The 17025-nt window shown below is 53.5% G+C and overlaps 3 protein-coding genes across 4 annotated transcripts in view; 2 read left to right on the top strand and 1 right to left on the bottom strand.

The window, feature by feature from the left end:
• The window catches only part of IL11RA (interleukin 11 receptor subunit alpha), a 16015-nt gene extending 347 nt beyond the window's left edge, over positions 1 to 15668 (bottom strand). Inside the window, exons 1-15 of the mRNA XM_049625637.1 lie at positions 15602 to 15668; positions 12524 to 12623; positions 12154 to 12214; positions 11259 to 11428; positions 11008 to 11122; positions 10597 to 10629; positions 10346 to 10512; positions 9507 to 9670; positions 8570 to 8711; positions 8184 to 8303; positions 7975 to 8071; positions 7638 to 7720; positions 3668 to 3761; positions 3426 to 3435; positions 753 to 785 (exon numbers count right to left, since the gene is read on the bottom strand). Coding sequence (XP_049481594.1) covers positions 753 to 785; positions 3426 to 3435; positions 3668 to 3761; positions 7638 to 7720; positions 7975 to 8071; positions 8184 to 8303; positions 8570 to 8711; positions 9507 to 9670; positions 10346 to 10512; positions 10597 to 10629; positions 11008 to 11122; positions 11259 to 11428; positions 12154 to 12214; positions 12524 to 12623 — 1389 coding nt within the window. The 5' untranslated portion in view covers positions 15602 to 15668. The remainder of the gene's footprint in view (positions 1 to 752; positions 786 to 3425; positions 3436 to 3667; positions 3762 to 7637; positions 7721 to 7974; positions 8072 to 8183; positions 8304 to 8569; positions 8712 to 9506; positions 9671 to 10345; positions 10513 to 10596; positions 10630 to 11007; positions 11123 to 11258; positions 11429 to 12153; positions 12215 to 12523; positions 12624 to 15601) is intronic.
• On the top strand, positions 1578 to 2783 carry LOC125919127 (uncharacterized). Of its 2 annotated transcripts, none has more exons than XM_049625604.1 (4): positions 1578 to 1842; positions 2141 to 2208; positions 2441 to 2500; positions 2621 to 2783. In XM_049625604.1, the coding sequence occupies exons 2-4, from the start codon at positions 2162 to 2164 to the stop codon at positions 2775 to 2777; spliced, it is 264 nt and encodes an 87-aa protein (XP_049481561.1). In that variant the 5' UTR covers positions 1578 to 1842; positions 2141 to 2161; the 3' UTR covers positions 2778 to 2783. The 2 variants fall into 2 exon arrangements, with proteins under 2 accessions (XP_049481561.1, XP_049481571.1); XM_049625614.1 differs by lacking the exon at positions 1578 to 1842 and adding an exon at positions 1849 to 2063.
• CCL27 (C-C motif chemokine ligand 27) lies at positions 4624 to 6391 on the top strand. Its single transcript, XM_049625577.1, has 3 exons — positions 4624 to 5708; positions 5852 to 5984; positions 6189 to 6391. The coding sequence occupies exons 1-3, from the start codon at positions 5639 to 5641 to the stop codon at positions 6331 to 6333; spliced, it is 348 nt and encodes a 115-aa protein (XP_049481534.1). The 5' UTR covers positions 4624 to 5638; the 3' UTR covers positions 6334 to 6391.
• Positions 15669 to 17025: the final 1357 nt, after the last annotated feature.

Here is a 17025-nt window from a genome sequence, read left to right as displayed (position 1 = left end):
GGATGGGAAAGAGAGGAACATTAAAGCTATGACCCTGGACACAGGCATCCTGAATTCTAGTCAGGACTATGGTCTTCCCACCTTAAAGCCCCTCAAGCCCTAACCCCTATACCCACCCACCCACCCAGCTCTGAATGATGCCAACAACTCTGAGGACTCTCTTGGTGAACCAACACCAATTCCCAGGAACATTTTTGGTGCCTTTTTGCTGCTACCTCCTCCTCAACAATGGCTACAAGGTGCTGTTGTCTTGTGGGTGGGGGGTGAAGAGTAACCAGTCTCTACTCCCAATCACTTGCTCCATTACCTGGGCCTCCACTCACCATCTTACTCCCCTTCTCCTTGCCAAGCTCCTCCCCACAAGGAAGCCCCTGAAACAGGTTCCCAGATATGGTCCTCAGTTTCTGCCCCACACACCAGGGCCTGCCAGGAAGCTGGGTTTCAGGGCTGTTCCATTCCTTCTGATTCCAGGTTCACTGTGCTGAGAGGTCACCAGCTCTGTACACCCCAGAACAGCCCTCAATGGACCACATCATCTGGAGATCGCAGAACTCTGCAAAGGCAAGCCCAGCTCTCCCTTAGCCCTGCCTTCTCCCTCAGAGCCCCTGCCCAAGACACCCGTGACCCTGCCTCTCTTTCCCCTAGAACAAGTACCACAGTCATTAACCCATGACAGTCTCAGAGGGAGCCCTGTGAATCATCGAGGCTCTGAGGAACAAAGGACCAGAAGAGAGGACCAGCCTTCTGGCAACTCTGCACCAGACCTGACCCTGCCGGGACAGGGCCTGCAGTGTCAATGTGAGTCTAAGTGTAAGCAGGGATGAGTGTGGCAGGAGCACAGCTTCTCCTCCACACCCAGACTGCAATGGTTCCAGTAAAGCCCAACTAGTGCCCACGGATCTGTCTGCCATCTTGTGGCCCAAGCATAGGAAAAGAGGTATGAGACAGGGAGAAAGAAGGTGGGATGAGGGGAGAGAGTAGTTGTCTCCATTCTCCACACTTCAGCCTGAAGGAACTTTCACTTCACTTATTTCTGGTCACTCTCTCCCTTACAGTCCAGCTAGAAGGCTCCCTTCCTCCATCCCCAGACCAACTGGGGCAGCTATGTCCAACGTTTCATAATGGGTTAATTGCTCTTTCTGGACCCTACTGCAGCACCCTCTGTTGCCTCCAACCAGTGTGCTGTGTACTGTAATAATCTGTATTCTCTACTGCTGTATACCCATTCATAGCATGATAAATTTGCTGAATTGAATGACAGTAGGAACAAAAATCACAGGAATATAGCTTTCAGCTCAGAGAGGAAGGGTTGTAACCTTCTGACCATTAACGAGGCCACTCACACAAGTACTCCCGCAGCCTGCTCCATCTAGGCTGGGCCCTCTCTGGAGACCTATTCCTCCTCAGACCCGGGTCATACAAGTGGAATAAGGCAGACAAGAAAGACAAGTGGCAGGGCAGAAGCCAAAGAAAGAGGAGAGAGGATTGGGAAACAGTACTGGATAGCGTCCCAAAGCTCTTTTCTTGCTCCCTGGTCTCCAGGGAGAGAGCTACAAAATCTGACTCTATCCCTGTAAAAGAAGGTCCTGTGCTCCACATCCTAGTAAAAAGGCCCGACTCCGCCCCCTCAGGATAGATAGACCCTGGCTCCACCTCCAGTGTGTCACTTTGACTCCGCCTCCGTTGAAGGAATGCCCTGACTTCGCTCCTTCCGGGTAATAGGCAAGCCCCACCCCTGGTGCGCGACGGAGTCCCTATGACGTAACGGTAACGGTCTGTTTCCGGGGTGGAGCCAAGGAGGGCGGGAGTTTAGGCTGCGCCGACCCCTCAGCCCCCCTCCAGGTGATCCCCACCCCCGAAATCCTCACCCAGGGGCCCGAATATCCCAGGTCCATGACCGCAAAGCCTTTCTCCCTGATCCCCTAAATGTCCCAGATCCCCGAGGTGACCGACCTCCTAATTCCTTAACGTCTGGTGCCTCCCAATTTTTCAATCCCCCACCCTATCCCGATGTGGCAATTGAGGCTTCCGGGGGGCACCTGCCTCAGATTACCTGAGAACAGGTCAGACGGGTCCTGGGAATGACAGAGAGGGGGACATGGGGTTGGAGAATCCTTGACCCAATCATGCTGCTCCCCAGGAGACGTTCGGAGCCCAGGACATGTCGGGATTGAGGAGATACGAGGTGGCGCTGGAGGCGGAGGAGGAGTGAGTGGAGGCGGGTTCTGCGGAGGAGGAACCTAGCCGCTTCGGGGTGGGGGAGGGCGCGAGTTCTCTGCGGGCGGGAGGCGTGGGGCCCCTCAAGGGGCGTGGGCTGCGAAGGGAACCGCCTCTAAAGGGCGGGGCGGAGCCTTCCTAGAGAGGGGCGAGGCGTCTAAACCGCAGAGTCTGTGGGGTCAGCCCCGCCCCCCCCCCGGCCGGCTCTGCCTTCTCTCCGCAGGATCTACTGGGGTTGCTTCTACTTTTTCCCCTGGCTGCGCATGTGGCGGAGGGACAGGAGGTGAGGGGGCTGCGACGCCGCGGACCCGCCCGGGGCATACGAGGCTCAGCCTCGGGGGACGGATGGGGGTAATCTGGGAGTCCCCTCCTTGCCTTATGCCAGTGTCGGGTTGCCCTGCAGCTCGGCGCATCCGCGGGAGCAGAAGTTGGAGCCTCTGCGAGGCCTGATGAGCTGTCTATCAAGCGGACTGGGCCCTGCCCCCCAGCGCTCGGGTCGCGGCCTCCCTCGCCGCACCGCCGCCGCCACTGCCCAGCCAGCCGGTGCATTAAAGATTTAAACCGAAGTCACCGTGCTGCCCTCCTGACTCTCCCGCCGCTGCCGCCATTCGGTCTGGGAGCCCCTCTACACGCCTGCTTCTCGTTACTGACAGGGCCTCCCTCCCTGATTGGGTGCCCTTCCATATCCAGGCCCCCGTTATTCCTAAGGATCCCTCATCAGTATCAGGCCTCCCATTACTGTCTTTAACTGCCCTCCGCCACCTAACCTCCCCACCCACTACCCCCCACCCCTCCCTGTAAGTAGCCTATATGCAGAGAACTAAATAGTCCTGTCCTGGTCTTTTCTCCCACCCGTATCCCCACATAGATGTGTTCCACTTCCCTCCTAGAAAGGACTTTGCCAGGTGTCTGAAGCATCTTCTTTGCCTGAGAGTGAATCTAAAATATTTTAAGCCCAGGGTTGTAGGAAGTAGGCAGGGAGGGGAGGGGAAGATTCTTAGAGGCTGACTCCCTCAACCTGCCACAGGGGAATTACTTGGGACTGTTGGAGATCTTTCTTACAGTTAATAACCCAACTTTTGGGTCCTCCAGTCTTTTCCCGGGTTTAAAGATACTTGGCATCAGCTTACCTAACAGTTCTTGCTGTGTCCCTAGAACTCAAAGGCCACTGCTCCTGCCACCCCTTTCTATCTTGTCATCTAGTTAACCTGAGACCCTCTAGGTCCTAAAGTGCTGAGGGTGAGGGCCTCCTGGTGGGCCTGCTTCTGTTAGGGACTGGTTCCAGCATCAGAAAAGGTACCAGAAGATTAAGTTAAAGAGACAGCCCAGTGTATGGATGAGGGCAAAGCTAACTTTTAGCCTGGGGCTGCCCCTGCCACAGCAGCTTGTGGCTGGGGAAACCACTTGGCCCTATCTTTGGAGAAGCCAAAGGGGAGAAATTGGTACATACCCAAAAGAACTCATTACTTGCCTTCCCAGGTGTCCGGACCGATTGGTCCAGAAAAGACCACAAAGTATATGGCAGACAGCCAGCTGATGGAGATCTGTAATAAAACAATGGCACCTCAAGAGCTGCACCTGAGCTCTGGGGTACATGTCCGGACTGGAGGGTGGGAGAGAGACCCTAAGGCCTCTGGTACTATCAGTTCAAGATGAGTGACCTCTGGGTTGTGGCCACCTTCAAGAACAGACCCAGACTCTTGAGCCATTTCCTCACAATGCCTACATCAAGAACCCTGTCAAAAGTGGAGTACCCTGTCAAGCCCAGGGCCTACACCTCACCAGGACACTATCAGAATTCCTGAGTATTCACAAGACAAACTCCAGGGAAAGACCTTCAAGCCTCACCCTGGACAGAAGAGAGGAGAAACTTGAAATGTTCAGCATGGGAGGGGGACTAGTTCCTACTCTTGGAACTGATGGTCCCTCCTGATTGTTTCAGCAACCCTGCAGCAGAAAGATGCCCAGGATAGGTTTGGGTCCCTATCCCAAGAGAAGGCCTGCCCCATAGAGGATAGCTGGCCACAGAGCAGAAGGCTGCACAAGGCACCCCCCCTGCAACAACCAGATACAGTCTGGATTACTGGGTTATGGCTCAGTTTATGTTTCGAATACAGAGCAAGACTTGAGGGTTGAAATCCCCAGACCAGGAGTGGGAAATTCTTCAAGGTGCCAGGGGCACTAAACTTAGCAACTTGCCCCAACCATAGCCAGTTCCCAGCTTCCTTGAAAGCACAAGAAGAGGAGGAGAACTTTTGTTTTAGAGGGTGAGGGGAAAAAGGGAATTAGGGCTGGTTATAGGATAGGAGAGAAGAGACAGGGAGGAGATGAGAGGTTGGGGCTTTAGCAAGAGGATGGGATGCAGAGAGTGTAAGGGTTGGGGCCTGGGTTGGGGTAGGGGTGGTATTACAGGACATGGCTGGGGAGCAGGGCCTGGCTGGAATTTGAATAGAACAAAAGAAAGCTCACTGAGCTCTTGAGTCTGATGTCTGCATAAACCAGAGACTGATTCTGGAAACCCCAGGCACCCCTCCTGGCAAGAGGCTGGCATTTCTGGGATAGGACTAGGCAAAAACAGGAAGGTAAGATTTCTTGGGTCTTTTCCCTGTTTGACATCAGCAACCTGGCACCAAAGAACTTTACCTTCTTTCATCTTTCCACCCCATCCTTCCTCCCTGTCTCATCTCCCTGGGAAAAGCAGCCCCTACTTCATCATCCCCAAGGTACCCCAGTACCAAAAAGGGCCTTGTCCTGGCTTCTCACTCTGGATGTAACTGTTCCAGCCAAGACTCATCCTCAGCCAGAAGGACTTGCTTTAGGGACCCATTCTCATCAATTTCTCCTGATAAGACAGGCAGGCTAGGACAGGAAGTATATAGAGGGGAAGATGAAGGCAAGTTGGTGCTGGCCTGCCCTCTGCTCCCACCCCACCCAAAATTCCCCTATCAGAATTTGTGTGTGTTCATATGATTGTGTGACTGGATGATTGTGAAGACACAACTGTGTGGGAGTGGGACTTTGAGGCCAACTGGGGCTATATGATTCTGTCCTTGGTTGTCTGAGCATGTGAGGTTGACTGAGTGAGTGAGGTGTGACTATGAATGTGACTATGGGTATATGAGTATGAATGTCCATCATTGGATGCCACCATGGATCCTTAGCTGCCCTTACTTGGCCACTACGTCATCAGCCTTCACATCATGCAGTACCCCTCTCTCCAGCTTCTCTGTCCAGGGCTTAGAAGCCATGGGAAATGGCAGCCCTAGAAGAGGAAGGGGTCTGTGGCAATTAGGGCTCAGGAATGTCACAGGATGAGCAATACATCTTCACCTGCCTCTGACTCACCTGGTGCCCCAGGTAAAAGGCACCCAGATAAAAGGTAGGGGAGGAGGAGAAGAGAGAAGTATCCAAGCTGAGCAGCATGAAGGGGCCCTCACCCACAAGCAGCCTCCTTCTGCTACTGCTGCTGCTGACCCCAGACCCTGGAGCAGGTGAGTGCTTGGGGGTCTAGAAGGCCAGGGATTTGGGTAAATGGGGTGGAGGGAAAGGGACCCAGGAAGTCCATCCTCCAGCTGTCTGATAGAAGGGTTTGGGGTCAGGAGTCCTCTGAACACATGGCCCCATCGTCCCCTAGCACTGCTACTGTCACCCAGCATTACCTGCTGTACTCAGCTCTACCGCCAGCCACTCTCGAACAAGCTACTGAGGAAAGTCATCCGGGTGGAACTGCAGGAAGCTGATGGGGACTGTCACCTCCAGGCCTTCGTGTGAGCTCTGACCCTGCCCCTCATATTGACCCCTGACTCTGACCTCAGTCCCAACCTGACGCTGACCCCAACCCCAACCCCAGCCCCAGCCCCAGTTGCTAATTCTGATGCTGACTCAGGTTTTCATTTAGCCTTTGCCCTAACCCCTGGACCCTAACCTCATCTCCAAGCTATGACTATGGCTTTGCACCTTTCCTTTCCCAGGCTTCACTTGTCTCGACGCAGTGTCTGCATCCATCCTCAGAACCGCAGCCTGGCTCGGTGGTTTGAGCGCCAAGGGAGGAGATTCCAGGGTATTCTGCCTAACCTGAATTTGGAGCTGATAGAGAAAATGGACCAGGGGCCCTAATAGCCAAAATAATAAAGCATCATTGGACAATAGTCTCTGACTGTGGTCTCCAAGTTCTATGCGTTCTCCTGTGAGCCCTGACTCTGAAGCTGGGTAACATGTCAATAAACAGAAGAACCTCTTCATTCTCTTTATTCACATCTTCACAAACCCCTCCAGGGGCAAGGTCAAGAGCCAAGGACCCACACATACTCCCCAGGCACCTACATGCATAAATTTAGAGAACACACATTCCCTACCTCACATACACATGGGCACACATGGACACAAACATACTCATCTACACACATTACTCTGGTAGACCTCCAACTCTGAGATGAAATCAGACGTCTGGACACTTCCAGCTGGCAGGTTGGGAACACAGAGTCTCATAGAAATGGGCTCCAAACAGAACTTCCAGCTGAGGCCACTCCCCGCCCCCCTGCCTCCATGGGGATCTATCCTGCCTGGGTTTTATCTGTCTGTCCATCCACACCAGCAAGACAGAGTTATAGGTGGAATCAGCTGAAGCCCTCCTGGGTCATCTACAGGTTTGGGGCTCCTAGAAGAAGCAGGAGGCAAATCAAGGGAGATAATAGGACTGGATCTTGGCCCAGACACCCTGAGAATGAAGGAAGGGACCCAGCTCTGAGCCCAACACTTCAAGAATGAATAGGGGTGCCCAGCTCTGATTGAACCCCAATACCCTAAAAATGAGGGAGTATAACTAGCTCTAGGCCCAGGTACATTAAGAATAAGGGAGGGGCGCCTGGGTGGCGCAGTCGGTTGGGCGTCCGACTTCAGCCAGGTCACGATCTCGCACTCCGTGAGTTCGAGCCCCGCGTCAGGCTCTGGGCTGATGGCTCAGAGCCTGGAGCCTGTTTCTGATTCTGTGTCTCCCTCTCTCTCTGCCCCTCCCCCGTTCATGCTCTGTCTCTCTCTGTCCCAAAAATAAATAAATGTTGAAAAAAAAAAATTAAAAAAAAAAAATAAATAAATAAAAAAATAAAAAAAGAATAAGGGAGAGGACCCAGCTCTGATCCAAGATACCCCAAGAATCAGGATAGATGTCCAACTCTGAGCTTAACACCCTGAAAATAAGGGGCCCATCTAGGATCCCCAATACTGTGTAAGAGAAGGAAGAGACTCCATTCTGAGCCCAAGGACTCAAGAATGAAAGTTCCATTCCTGAGCTCAGAAGAATGAGGTGACCCAACTCTGATTTCCAACACTCTTACAATGACTAGAGCATCTGGCTCTTAATCCAGACACTCAAAATGAGGGCACACATCTCCAGGTCCAAACCTCCTAGAGGTCCTACTTACCTGGAAGTTTGTCCACTGGCATCACTGGAGCCAAGAACCCAGGCTTTTGGGGTCCATCCTTACCATCTGGTCTCAGTCTCAGCCTAGAGCATAAAAAGGCAGCTGTCTCCCTGACAATGGTGGGGCATCTCTGTCTCCTCCAAAACAGTGTATTAGTAAAGGGTCAGGAGAAAAATCAGTGAAAATAATGAAGTTGGGGGTTGGAGGGAGTAGGGGAATCATTCCAGAATCATAAATTTTTCAGTGGGAAATCATGAAGGGTGGGAATAGGTTTGGTCTGTGGGTATTAGAGCATCTGTGTGGGATCAGAATTTGAGAGCCAATGGCAGTTACTTACCAGAGCCCCAGTGCCAGGGCCCCAGCCGCCAGTCCCAGGAAAGAGAATATTCCCAAAGATGCCAGCACTGCTACCTGCTCCAGGGGGTCCCTGTGGTCTGGGGGAGGGGAGGGTCACATGCCACTGTGAGAGTGAGGCTGCCTAACCAAATCCTTTCTCTCTGGGGCTTTCCTGTCCTCTACAACCTTGATTCACCTGCCCAAGCTCACCAAGTGGCCGTGGATCTGGCAAGAGGGAGGGCCTGGGGGAAGCAGGGCAGTCTGCCTGAGGCTCCTCCTCCAGCTGCTTGTGTGGCTGGCCCCCAGCTGGTATCTCCTTTGGCAGGGGCCCTGAAGGGAGGGGAGACCTGAGAAGAATTGCCCACACGAGGAGGAGCGGGGAAGGGTACCCAGGAGGTGGAAGCTGAAAGGGGAGAGCCAGCTTCTGGGGACCTAACAGAGGTGGAAGCTGAGGGGCAGAGCTTAAGCGAGGGCGGGGCCGCAGGCAACCCAAGCTGAAGCGAAGAAGACCAAAGACCCGAAAACCCGTCCAGCTGACAGAGACTGTGGGGCCGGCCCTCCGCCCATGCCCTGGGCTCAGGGGCTCAGTCTCTCACCAATGCTTGGAGTCCCCCAGGCCTCGGGGCTCCAGGCACTCCAGGTGCCAGCATCCAGAAAGTCCCGGGCACTGACTCGTACAGCATGGGGCAGCCCAGCCACAGCATCCGTAATCACTTCCTCCAATCCAGCTGGCTCCACCTGGGAATGAAGATGGTTCCTTGGCCCATTATCCAGGTTGTAAGTGCCAAGACTACCTGCCTTCCAGACTCAGTTAGCAAACAGCACCCCTTCCTCCCAGTCCTGTCCCTGTCAGACTGCTGGAGACATCTGGCCTCATGTGGGGTGGCTGGTGGTGTCAGGTCTACACCTAGTGTTTGAAAGACAAAAGTACATAGTGGTTATGTAGACAGGCTGTGTCATCAGACTGCCAGGGTTCAAATCTTTGCTATATCACTTGGGCTGCTCTGTGCCTCGGTTTCTTCATTTGTAAAGTAGAGGTGAATATACCTGAACAAGATAATGCATGTAAAATGTGTAGTATGGCGCCTGGCGAGCAGACAGTGCTCCATAAATATTGGTTATTATCTGAGGCAGCTGCTCCCCTGACTTGATGCTAGCCAATCTTTAACATCTCCAGAGGTGGGAATTCACTATTATCTTCATCTGGGTGTATGAATGTTTGTATGAGGTTGTGCCTCTGGGTGAAAGGCACTCCTTTTCCTAGAAAAGTTATTTGTAAAAAGCCACTCCTGTCTTCCCACGGATGGGTTTATGTTAGAGTTACAGCCCCCCAGGGCAGAGGCTAGGCCTGTAAGGCCCTGCTCCAACCCAAGCACCCAGCACAAAGGCTGGCCCATGGACAGCACTGTATGGGGGGAGGTTACAGGACTTCAGTGACCTGCTAGTGTGCCAGAAAGTAATGAAGAATAACCAGGAACATGAAACCAGAGGCAGAACCTATAGCCCCAGATTGGGACATACTCCAGGTCTCACCGTGGACCAGGCTGGATGCTGCGCTGGACGGTACTGCAGTCGGAACTTGAGCAGAAAGTGGGGCTGGCGGGGCCAGGAGGCCGGGTATGTCCAGCTGGCACGCAGGCGGCGGGGGTAGCCAGGTACCGACTCTACTCGAAGCCCCTGAGGTGGGTCAGGGCGCACTGAGGGGGGTGGAGACACAAAGTCAGGACAGGCAGCAGGTACCCGTCCCTTCTCCCCACTACCTCCGAAGGGAAGGTGGGTGCATGCCTAAAGGTACCTGAGGGAGGCACTTCCAAGGGGTATGGGGAAATCTTAAGCTTGACCATCCATTGGGCTCAGGACTTGTCTGTCATCCCTATTATAAAATGAGCTGAGATCTAGGGACAGGTTTTTGAAGTGTTTGTTTAGTGAATTAAAGAGTGATTCTGCTTTCTATTCAAGGAAGAAAATTAATTAGCCTAAATTTCAGCTAGAGCTTTAGTTCCCCCCTCCCACATACAGATCAATAGGAAAGAGAGACTAGCAAGGGCTTACACCAGGCAGGGAGGACATGAGACATGGCGGCCTTCAACACAGGGCTAGAAGCAAAGAGGCAACTCTGGGGCTAGGAAGCCAGGAAGGGATAGTGGCAGCAGCCTCTAGAGACTGAAGTAACTCTGCCTGCTGGGCTCTGATCTCTTTGGCTTTTTAGTCTCCATGGGGGCTATCTGTATGTTAAAACGGGGTCTATGTCAGGAAGGAAGTATTTGGGTACTCTGACAGTGGGAGGTTCTGTGTTGGACTATCTGTACTCTGGAGTCCATTTGGGGTCTCTGAGGTGGGGATCTGAGGAAGCAGTAGGAATGAGTACTCACAGATGCTCTGCAAGCTCACATCCAGCAGGCGTGTACTGGCCCCTAGGGGGTTCACCTCAGTCACATTGATTCGGTACTGGCTCCAGAATTCTGCCCCATGGACTACACAGCGGGAAGCCCCTGGGGGATCCTGTGGGCATGGCCAGGGCCCTGTGGATGGACTCATCCTAGGAGGGAGGATGTGATCTTGAGCTTGGAAAGGCTCACTGCAGGACCTAGCTGGAGCCCCCAACCTCTCCGTTATGTCCTACCTCTGGCCATCAGCTCCTGGTACTGTCTTCTTCCTGGCAGGGAAGGGTGCCATCTGAGTTCAGGAAGGAAAAGAGGATCCTCCCTCTCTCTAAGGCCTTCCTCAAGATCTCCCTCACTGCCCCCCATACCCACGTTGTGCCTACACGCCCAAATGTATAGGCACAGGGGCGCTTGTGGCTCAGTCATTTAAGCATCTGACTCTTGATTTCAGCACAAGTCATGATGTCACAGTCATGAGATCAAGACCCATGTCTGGCTCCACACTGACAGTGAGATTCTCTCTCTCTCTCTCTCCCCCTCTGCCCCTTTCCCACTTGTGTGCATGCTCTCTCTCTCTCTCTCTCTCTCTCTCTCTCAAAATGAACATTAAAAAAAAATGTATAGGCACACACACCCAATCATGCACACACCTGTAGGAGGTGAGGTAGCGGGTGGGTAAACCGCTGACCTGACTGGGGCTCCAAGTGCAGGAGAAGTTCTCATAGTCAGCTGCTTGGCAGGAGACAACAGGGCGGGCTGGGGGGTCTAGAGGCAGAGGGTACAACCAGAATCTGAGAAGTCCCCAGGTCCTCCCCATCCCAAAGGGCTTACTCAGGTCCTGGACTCCCTCCAAGAGCCCCTTATCTCATCACTGCCACCCAATACTCTCTCCCCAACTCACAGCCCAGCTGTAGGGTCACAATGCCCTTAAGTGCACCATCCAGGGTCCGGCAGATGTAGGTGCCTTCATCAGTGCTGTCTGCCCGGGCCAAGACCAGTTCATGCCCTAGCCCAGAGTCAGGTCCTTGGAGCAGCCTTGTCTCCCCATCCCGAAACCAGGACACCGGGGCCCTGGGGGTGAGATGACGTATGATAGAGGGAAGATTTAAAGTGTAAGCCATGCCACAGCTCTCCATCGGCTTCTCACTGTGCTTGCAATAAAAACCAGAGTCCTTTTGCTGGCTTACAAAGCCCCTGGTGATCTAGCCCTTGCCTTCCTTTCCTTCTTCAGCTCCTCTCTCTCTCCCCTTCACCCACCACAATCCAGTCACACTTGTGTTCTTTCTGCTCAAGAGTATTGAGCTCATTCACACCTCAGGGCATTTGCACTAGCTGTTCCCTCTGCCTCTTTCCTGACCTTCAGAAATTAGCTTCAATATTACCTCCTCAGAGAAGCCTTCCCTGATTACCAATAAAAAGTAACCAATCAGTTATCAGTTATCTCTTCCACATCACTTTCTTTTGATTTTCTGCCCTGCAGGTACTAGTACCTGGCAAGTACCATGCTTATTTGCTTATTGTCCATCTGCCCTACTAGAATGTAACCTCTGCAAGGGCGGGCTTCTTGCCAGGCTTGTGCTCTGCTGGATCCGAGAGCCTAAAATAGACCAGGGACTTGGCAGGTGCTCAATACATGTTGGTTGAAATTTTCTGTTGAATAAGGATGGTTTGAGGATTAGGATAGCTAGAGAGGTGAGAATTATAGACACAGGGGGCAAGGATGGGAGGGACATGAGGACTGGACAGAGTAAGAAAGGGTCATGAGTATCAGCCCAATAGGCAGATGGGGCACTTACCCAGAAGTCACTCCAGGGCAACACAGTGTCATGGACCTGCCAGGCTGCCCATACTGGACCCCTGTGGAGGGCACATCTGAGGAGAGGCTCTTTCTTCCTTTCCCTCTCTCCCATCCCAGCCCCCACTCAGTGAGCACAATGGGGTAAGGGGCAGACTTTTAAGCCCTGTGTGTGTGTGTGTGGGGGGGTCATTGGGTCAAAGCATCATGTTATAATCTGGAGATAGATGTCAGAAGACAGGGTAGAAAGGAAATGTTGCCAGGTTTCATGTCAGGGGTTGGGGAGTCATAGACTAAGCATGGAAAGGGCCCACAGTGAGGGTGGCAAGTCACAAGTCGGAGTTAGAGTCATATAGCAGGATTCTTCTCACCTGGGGGGCCCCAGGCCTGGGGGCAGGGGGAGGAGGTGGACACCAGGGCTATAGCCACGGCCACCAGGACCCTGCTCAGCCCTGAGCAGCTGCTGCTCATCTATGGGGAGAGAGGTAGGGTCAGCAATCCCCCATTCCCAGATTGGAGGCTAAAGCCTGCCTCTTCCTCTTCTAAACTGTGATGTTCTAGGAAGAAAACTAAGGTACCAAATTGGGTAAGGATATCAGAAAATATTAGGGGATCTGATCTAAGTCTCCTTTCCACCATATACCCAGTGCTGCGTGTGCATGCATGCACATGCACACACACACACACACACACACACACACACACACACCCTCACACCCTCCATCTCAGTGCTGGGCCTAGGGCCCAGAACAAAAGCCGGAGGCGACAGACTGTGCCAGCAGTCCCCCCACACACACACCACTCTTGGCACCCACCCCTGGCACCAAGTGCTGGCACCAGCGCAGTCACTCCCATTAACTCCTCCAACCCAGCTGTTGGGAATTCCAGTGTCTACCCCCACCTGGCCCAGGACTAGTCTTTGCCTCTGACTGACCTGAGACAGCCTTCATCACCCTTGGGTGGAGGGCTGTCATGGTAGGTCTGAGTCCACTCTGTACTCCTACCATGAGGCCTAGCCCTGCTCTGGCTGCCAGGCCTCTTCTCTCCTGGGCCTGGCTCCTTGGACCACTCATCTGGGCCTGACTCTGGAATCTTGTTGGTCTCGAGCCTGTGAGGCTGGATGGGGCGAGGGTGCAGGCTGAGACTGCAGAGTTAAGCAGATCCAGATGCCTTGGCTGCTGCCAGAGGCTGGGGGCGGGCGAAGAGCCAGGAGATGGAGACAGGGTGTCGGGGAGGGGAGAGGAGGCTGAGAGGAGCTAGGAGTCTGCAGGGAAAGGGGCCTGGAGTGGAGGCTACAGAACCAGGAGATGCTCAGAAATCAGGACTGGGAGGTGGTAGGGGCTCAGTGAGGCAAGGGATGGGCTTGGGCAGCAGGGAAGTAGAAGTGCAGAGGGAGTAAGCAACCGTGTGTGTATGGAGGTGGGGGTGCTAGGAGAGAGGGATTCTGGATGGGAGAAGGGCAGGATGAGAAAAGCAGTGGGGAAGTGGCCATGGGAACAGGAGAAGAAGCAGAAACAGAGAGGGCCCAGGCAGGCAAGGGCTCCAGGAGAGGAAGAGCACAGATCCCTCTCAAGTAGAGCAGAGTAAGGGCCTCCATGTGTCTGTCTGAATGTGTCTAGTGGCTCACCCCTACCCACTCCCCCACCCCCCGCCCAGAGAACATTTACCCTACGCAGCCCTGCCCTACCTCGGTGATCCCAGTGGTTGAGTGTCCATGGCCTCCAGGACTTCCTCCCACCAGCTACAGCACCCGTCTCAGCTCCACTCAGTTCTGGGACCCCAGAATCATCCCCTCCTTCCCTTTCCCTCCCCCCGCCCCTCTGGGCCCTAGAGCTCAGCCGCCCTGAGCTAGGCCCCCACCTCCCTCTCTCCTCCTCCCTCCTCTCCTTTCACCCCCCTCCCACCCGAGGCCCTGGGAAGGGAAGAGGCCTCCCCCCAGTCTGGAAATGAAGCCACAGGCACAGCCAGGGCCAGCAAGAGGGAAAGGAGGGCTGCTTATATCCCTGTCAGGGAGAGATTCCCTATGTTTTCACCCAGCCACATTCATGTGTGGACTTAATAGACACAATCAATTAAAAGACACTCCCTTGAACACATGTGGACATAACCAAATGAAAAATCAGAGATTCATGCCCCACTCTTTTCGCTCCCCAGTAAATATTTCCTTAGGGCATAGTTAGGTGTTTTTTGAGGGGAAAGGAGGCCCCAGGTTGGGGGATATAAAGAAAATCCAGAGTCCAGTTCCTCCGCCCCAGGACGTTCCAGCCATTTCTCACCTCCCCCTCCACTCTTTGGGCCCCAGCACCAGGAAATGCCTTTGGTCCCTTGGTGCCAGATACATAAGACCCACACTTACCCTCAGACACACACTCTCAGATACAGCCACTCACAGTCACATGGATACACTCATTGTCACTCAGACTCATACCCTCACATAGATACACAGATACTTAGCACTCTTCCCCTGCGATGGGGTCACAGCACTCCCTAAAAGCAAATCTTCATCATGGTTTGAGTCCCCTCTTCTAGGGAGCTCTTAGTATGGCAAATCCCACATCTCATCACTGCCCCAGGCCCCCACGTAGCCAAAAAGACAAAGGTGAACAGGGAAGTCAGGCATAGGGGCACAGAGATGCACAGGACATGAGAAGCAGAATTAAAAAGCAGATACACAGAGATACCAGGGGAGACAAAACTGTGAGGAGACACAGAAAATGACAGCTCTAGGAAAACAGTAGTAGGGAGAGAAAAAGACATATAAGGAAACTGAGGGAAACAGAAAATAAGGAGCAGTAGACCAATGACAGGGACTCTAGAGCACAGAAAGGAAGGGAAGCCAAGTGTGTTGGGGTGAGTCTGTCTTTTCTGGACATTAAAATAGAAAGGTCAGTCCCACTGACTATTGAAGTTGGTCCCCAAGTACAACACAGCTCCACTTCTAGTCTAACACAGGACACAGGACACACACATAGTACAAATCTCACTCTTGCTCTGCTACTGCTGAAGTCACACAATGGTACACACAAACCCAGCCCCCGACTCTCACACTGGCAGACAGTCTTAAATCCCACAGAGACCTTCCCAAAATACATTCCCCATGTGGTCACAGGCCCTCTCACACAAACACACAACCCAAAAACTGCACATTGACAGAACACATAATCCCACACTTGCACAGCCACATGCAGACTCAACCACACGCACACTGACACACGCAGTCATATTAACTGCCAGTTGCACCAAGTGACACTCAGTTACAGGTCCACACACTGACATCGAGACACACAGACACACACAGACACACACAGACACACACACACACACACACACACACACACACACTGACAGTCGGTCAATCACTCCAGGCCCTTCAGATCGTACACTACCCTGCCCCGCCCTCTCCTGGCAAGGCTTCCTCCAATACTCCCGCCGGCCCCACCAGGCCTCACCTTCTGCGGCCTCCGCCGCCAGCGCCCTCCGCCCTCGCCCTCTGCCCCGGCCTCTACTCCCTCTCGCCCCGGGGCCCCCGCAGTGGGGGCGGCTCCACCCAGGCACCAATGGAAGGACAAGGGTGAAAAGGGGGAGGGTCTGGGCCCATTGGAGCCTCCATCTGCCAATCACCGCCACCCCACCTCTGCCGGACACTTCCTGTCCCGTCCGGGACTGAGAGACGGAGTCTGGAGTTAGATTCCTAGGTCCTTGCCTAGAGTCGGGTCCTGGGACCGCAGGACTGGAAGTTTTCAGGCCCCTCTTCCTTCCATCAGTCCAAAAACAAAGCCTCAAGTTCAGTGGCTCAGGAGCCATTGGGCAGGTGACTGGAGGAGCTGTGGTACCCCTGACTCCAGATAAGGACTTGTGTGGTGCGATGGTTCTGAAACTTTGCCGAACACTGTGGTTTTAAAATTGCCAAGCCACACTCCAAACCAATTAAATCCGAATCTCTGGAAACTGGCCCTGGCATCAGTGTTTAAATTTCCCAAATGATTCCAAAATACAGCCAAATCGAGTGTGGGGTCCGGTGTTTGTGTAGGTGTATGCCTTAAGAAACCAGCCAATCACCCAGGGTTCACATCCACTCCCCAGTCACTGGGACCTCAAGGAAGATGTGTACCATGTCTTTCTGAGCTCCTTCCAGAGACTCCAAGTCCCAGACCCTACCTGTTCAGGGTCTCAAGAAAAAACCCTGGACTGGAAGGCAGGCAGCCAAGGTTCTCCTGGGCCAAGTCATCACTGTCTAGTCTTGGCATGATAGCCCCTGCCAAACTCAGGTCCCTTGAGAGAAGATGAAGATAAAAAGCCTCTGGCCATCCTTGCATTGCTCACAAGCCCTATCCTCACCTAAAAGTTTGGAGGATACTAGGTGGCATCAGGTCTCCTGGGTTGCATGCCCCGTTACTGTTACAGTCATACATTCTTGCCAAGGAAACCATCCAGAGGAGAGGGAGTAGAACCCAGGGTCCCTCCAAAAACCACCCCCTCCTTGTAGGTGCTGCAGCTCCTAACTCTGATAGCCCCTTCCCTGCCAGAGCTGTTTTTTTTCCTTTCTTCCCCTGCAATGACTGGGGCACATGGGGAACACAAGTGTGCAGAGTCTGCACATATATACTGCACGTGAGAGTCTAGAGAAGGACACAAAGCCATGTACACTCCCTACCCGCCCCTTCAGCCCCTGTGGGCTGGAGCAGAGCCAACCTGCAGTCTCTCACAAAGCTAAGGTTCTGGCCAGCAGCCCAGTGTCTGGCCACTGACCACCGGTACCAGGATCTTGCTCACCAGCTCCCCACCAAACCCTCAGGCCCAGGTTTGATGAGCTGACACCCTAGGGGTGGCAATAAAGGGTGCTTTGGCTTTCCCAAACCCTTAGCCACAGACA

The sequence above is a fragment of the Panthera uncia genome, chromosome D4 (assembly GCF_023721935.1).
Source record: "Panthera uncia isolate 11264 chromosome D4, Puncia_PCG_1.0, whole genome shotgun sequence".
Classification (NCBI taxonomy): Eukaryota; Metazoa; Chordata; class Mammalia; order Carnivora; family Felidae; genus Panthera; species Panthera uncia.
The sequence above is the reverse complement of the archived record's forward strand: the minus strand, read 5'-3'. Positions and strand labels throughout refer to the sequence as shown.

Coding starts and splice junctions, on each gene's coding strand:
- LOC125919127 (XM_049625604.1), top strand. CDS start 2,162: ATGTCGGGATTGAGGAGATACGAGGTGGCGCTGGAGGCGGAGGAGGA. Junction 2,209..2,440: donor GCGCTGGAGGCGGAGGAGGA/GTGAGTGGAGGC, acceptor TTCTCTCCGCAG/GATCTACTGGGGTTGCTTCT. Junction 2,501..2,620: donor ATGTGGCGGAGGGACAGGAG/GTGAGGGGGCTG, acceptor GTTGCCCTGCAG/CTCGGCGCATCCGCGGGAGC.
- CCL27 (XM_049625577.1), top strand. CDS start 5,639: ATGAAGGGGCCCTCACCCACAAGCAGCCTCCTTCTGCTACTGCTGCTG. Junction 5,709..5,851: donor GACCCCAGACCCTGGAGCAG/GTGAGTGCTTGG, acceptor ATCGTCCCCTAG/CACTGCTACTGTCACCCAGC. Junction 5,985..6,188: donor TGTCACCTCCAGGCCTTCGT/GTGAGCTCTGAC, acceptor TTCCTTTCCCAG/GCTTCACTTGTCTCGACGCA.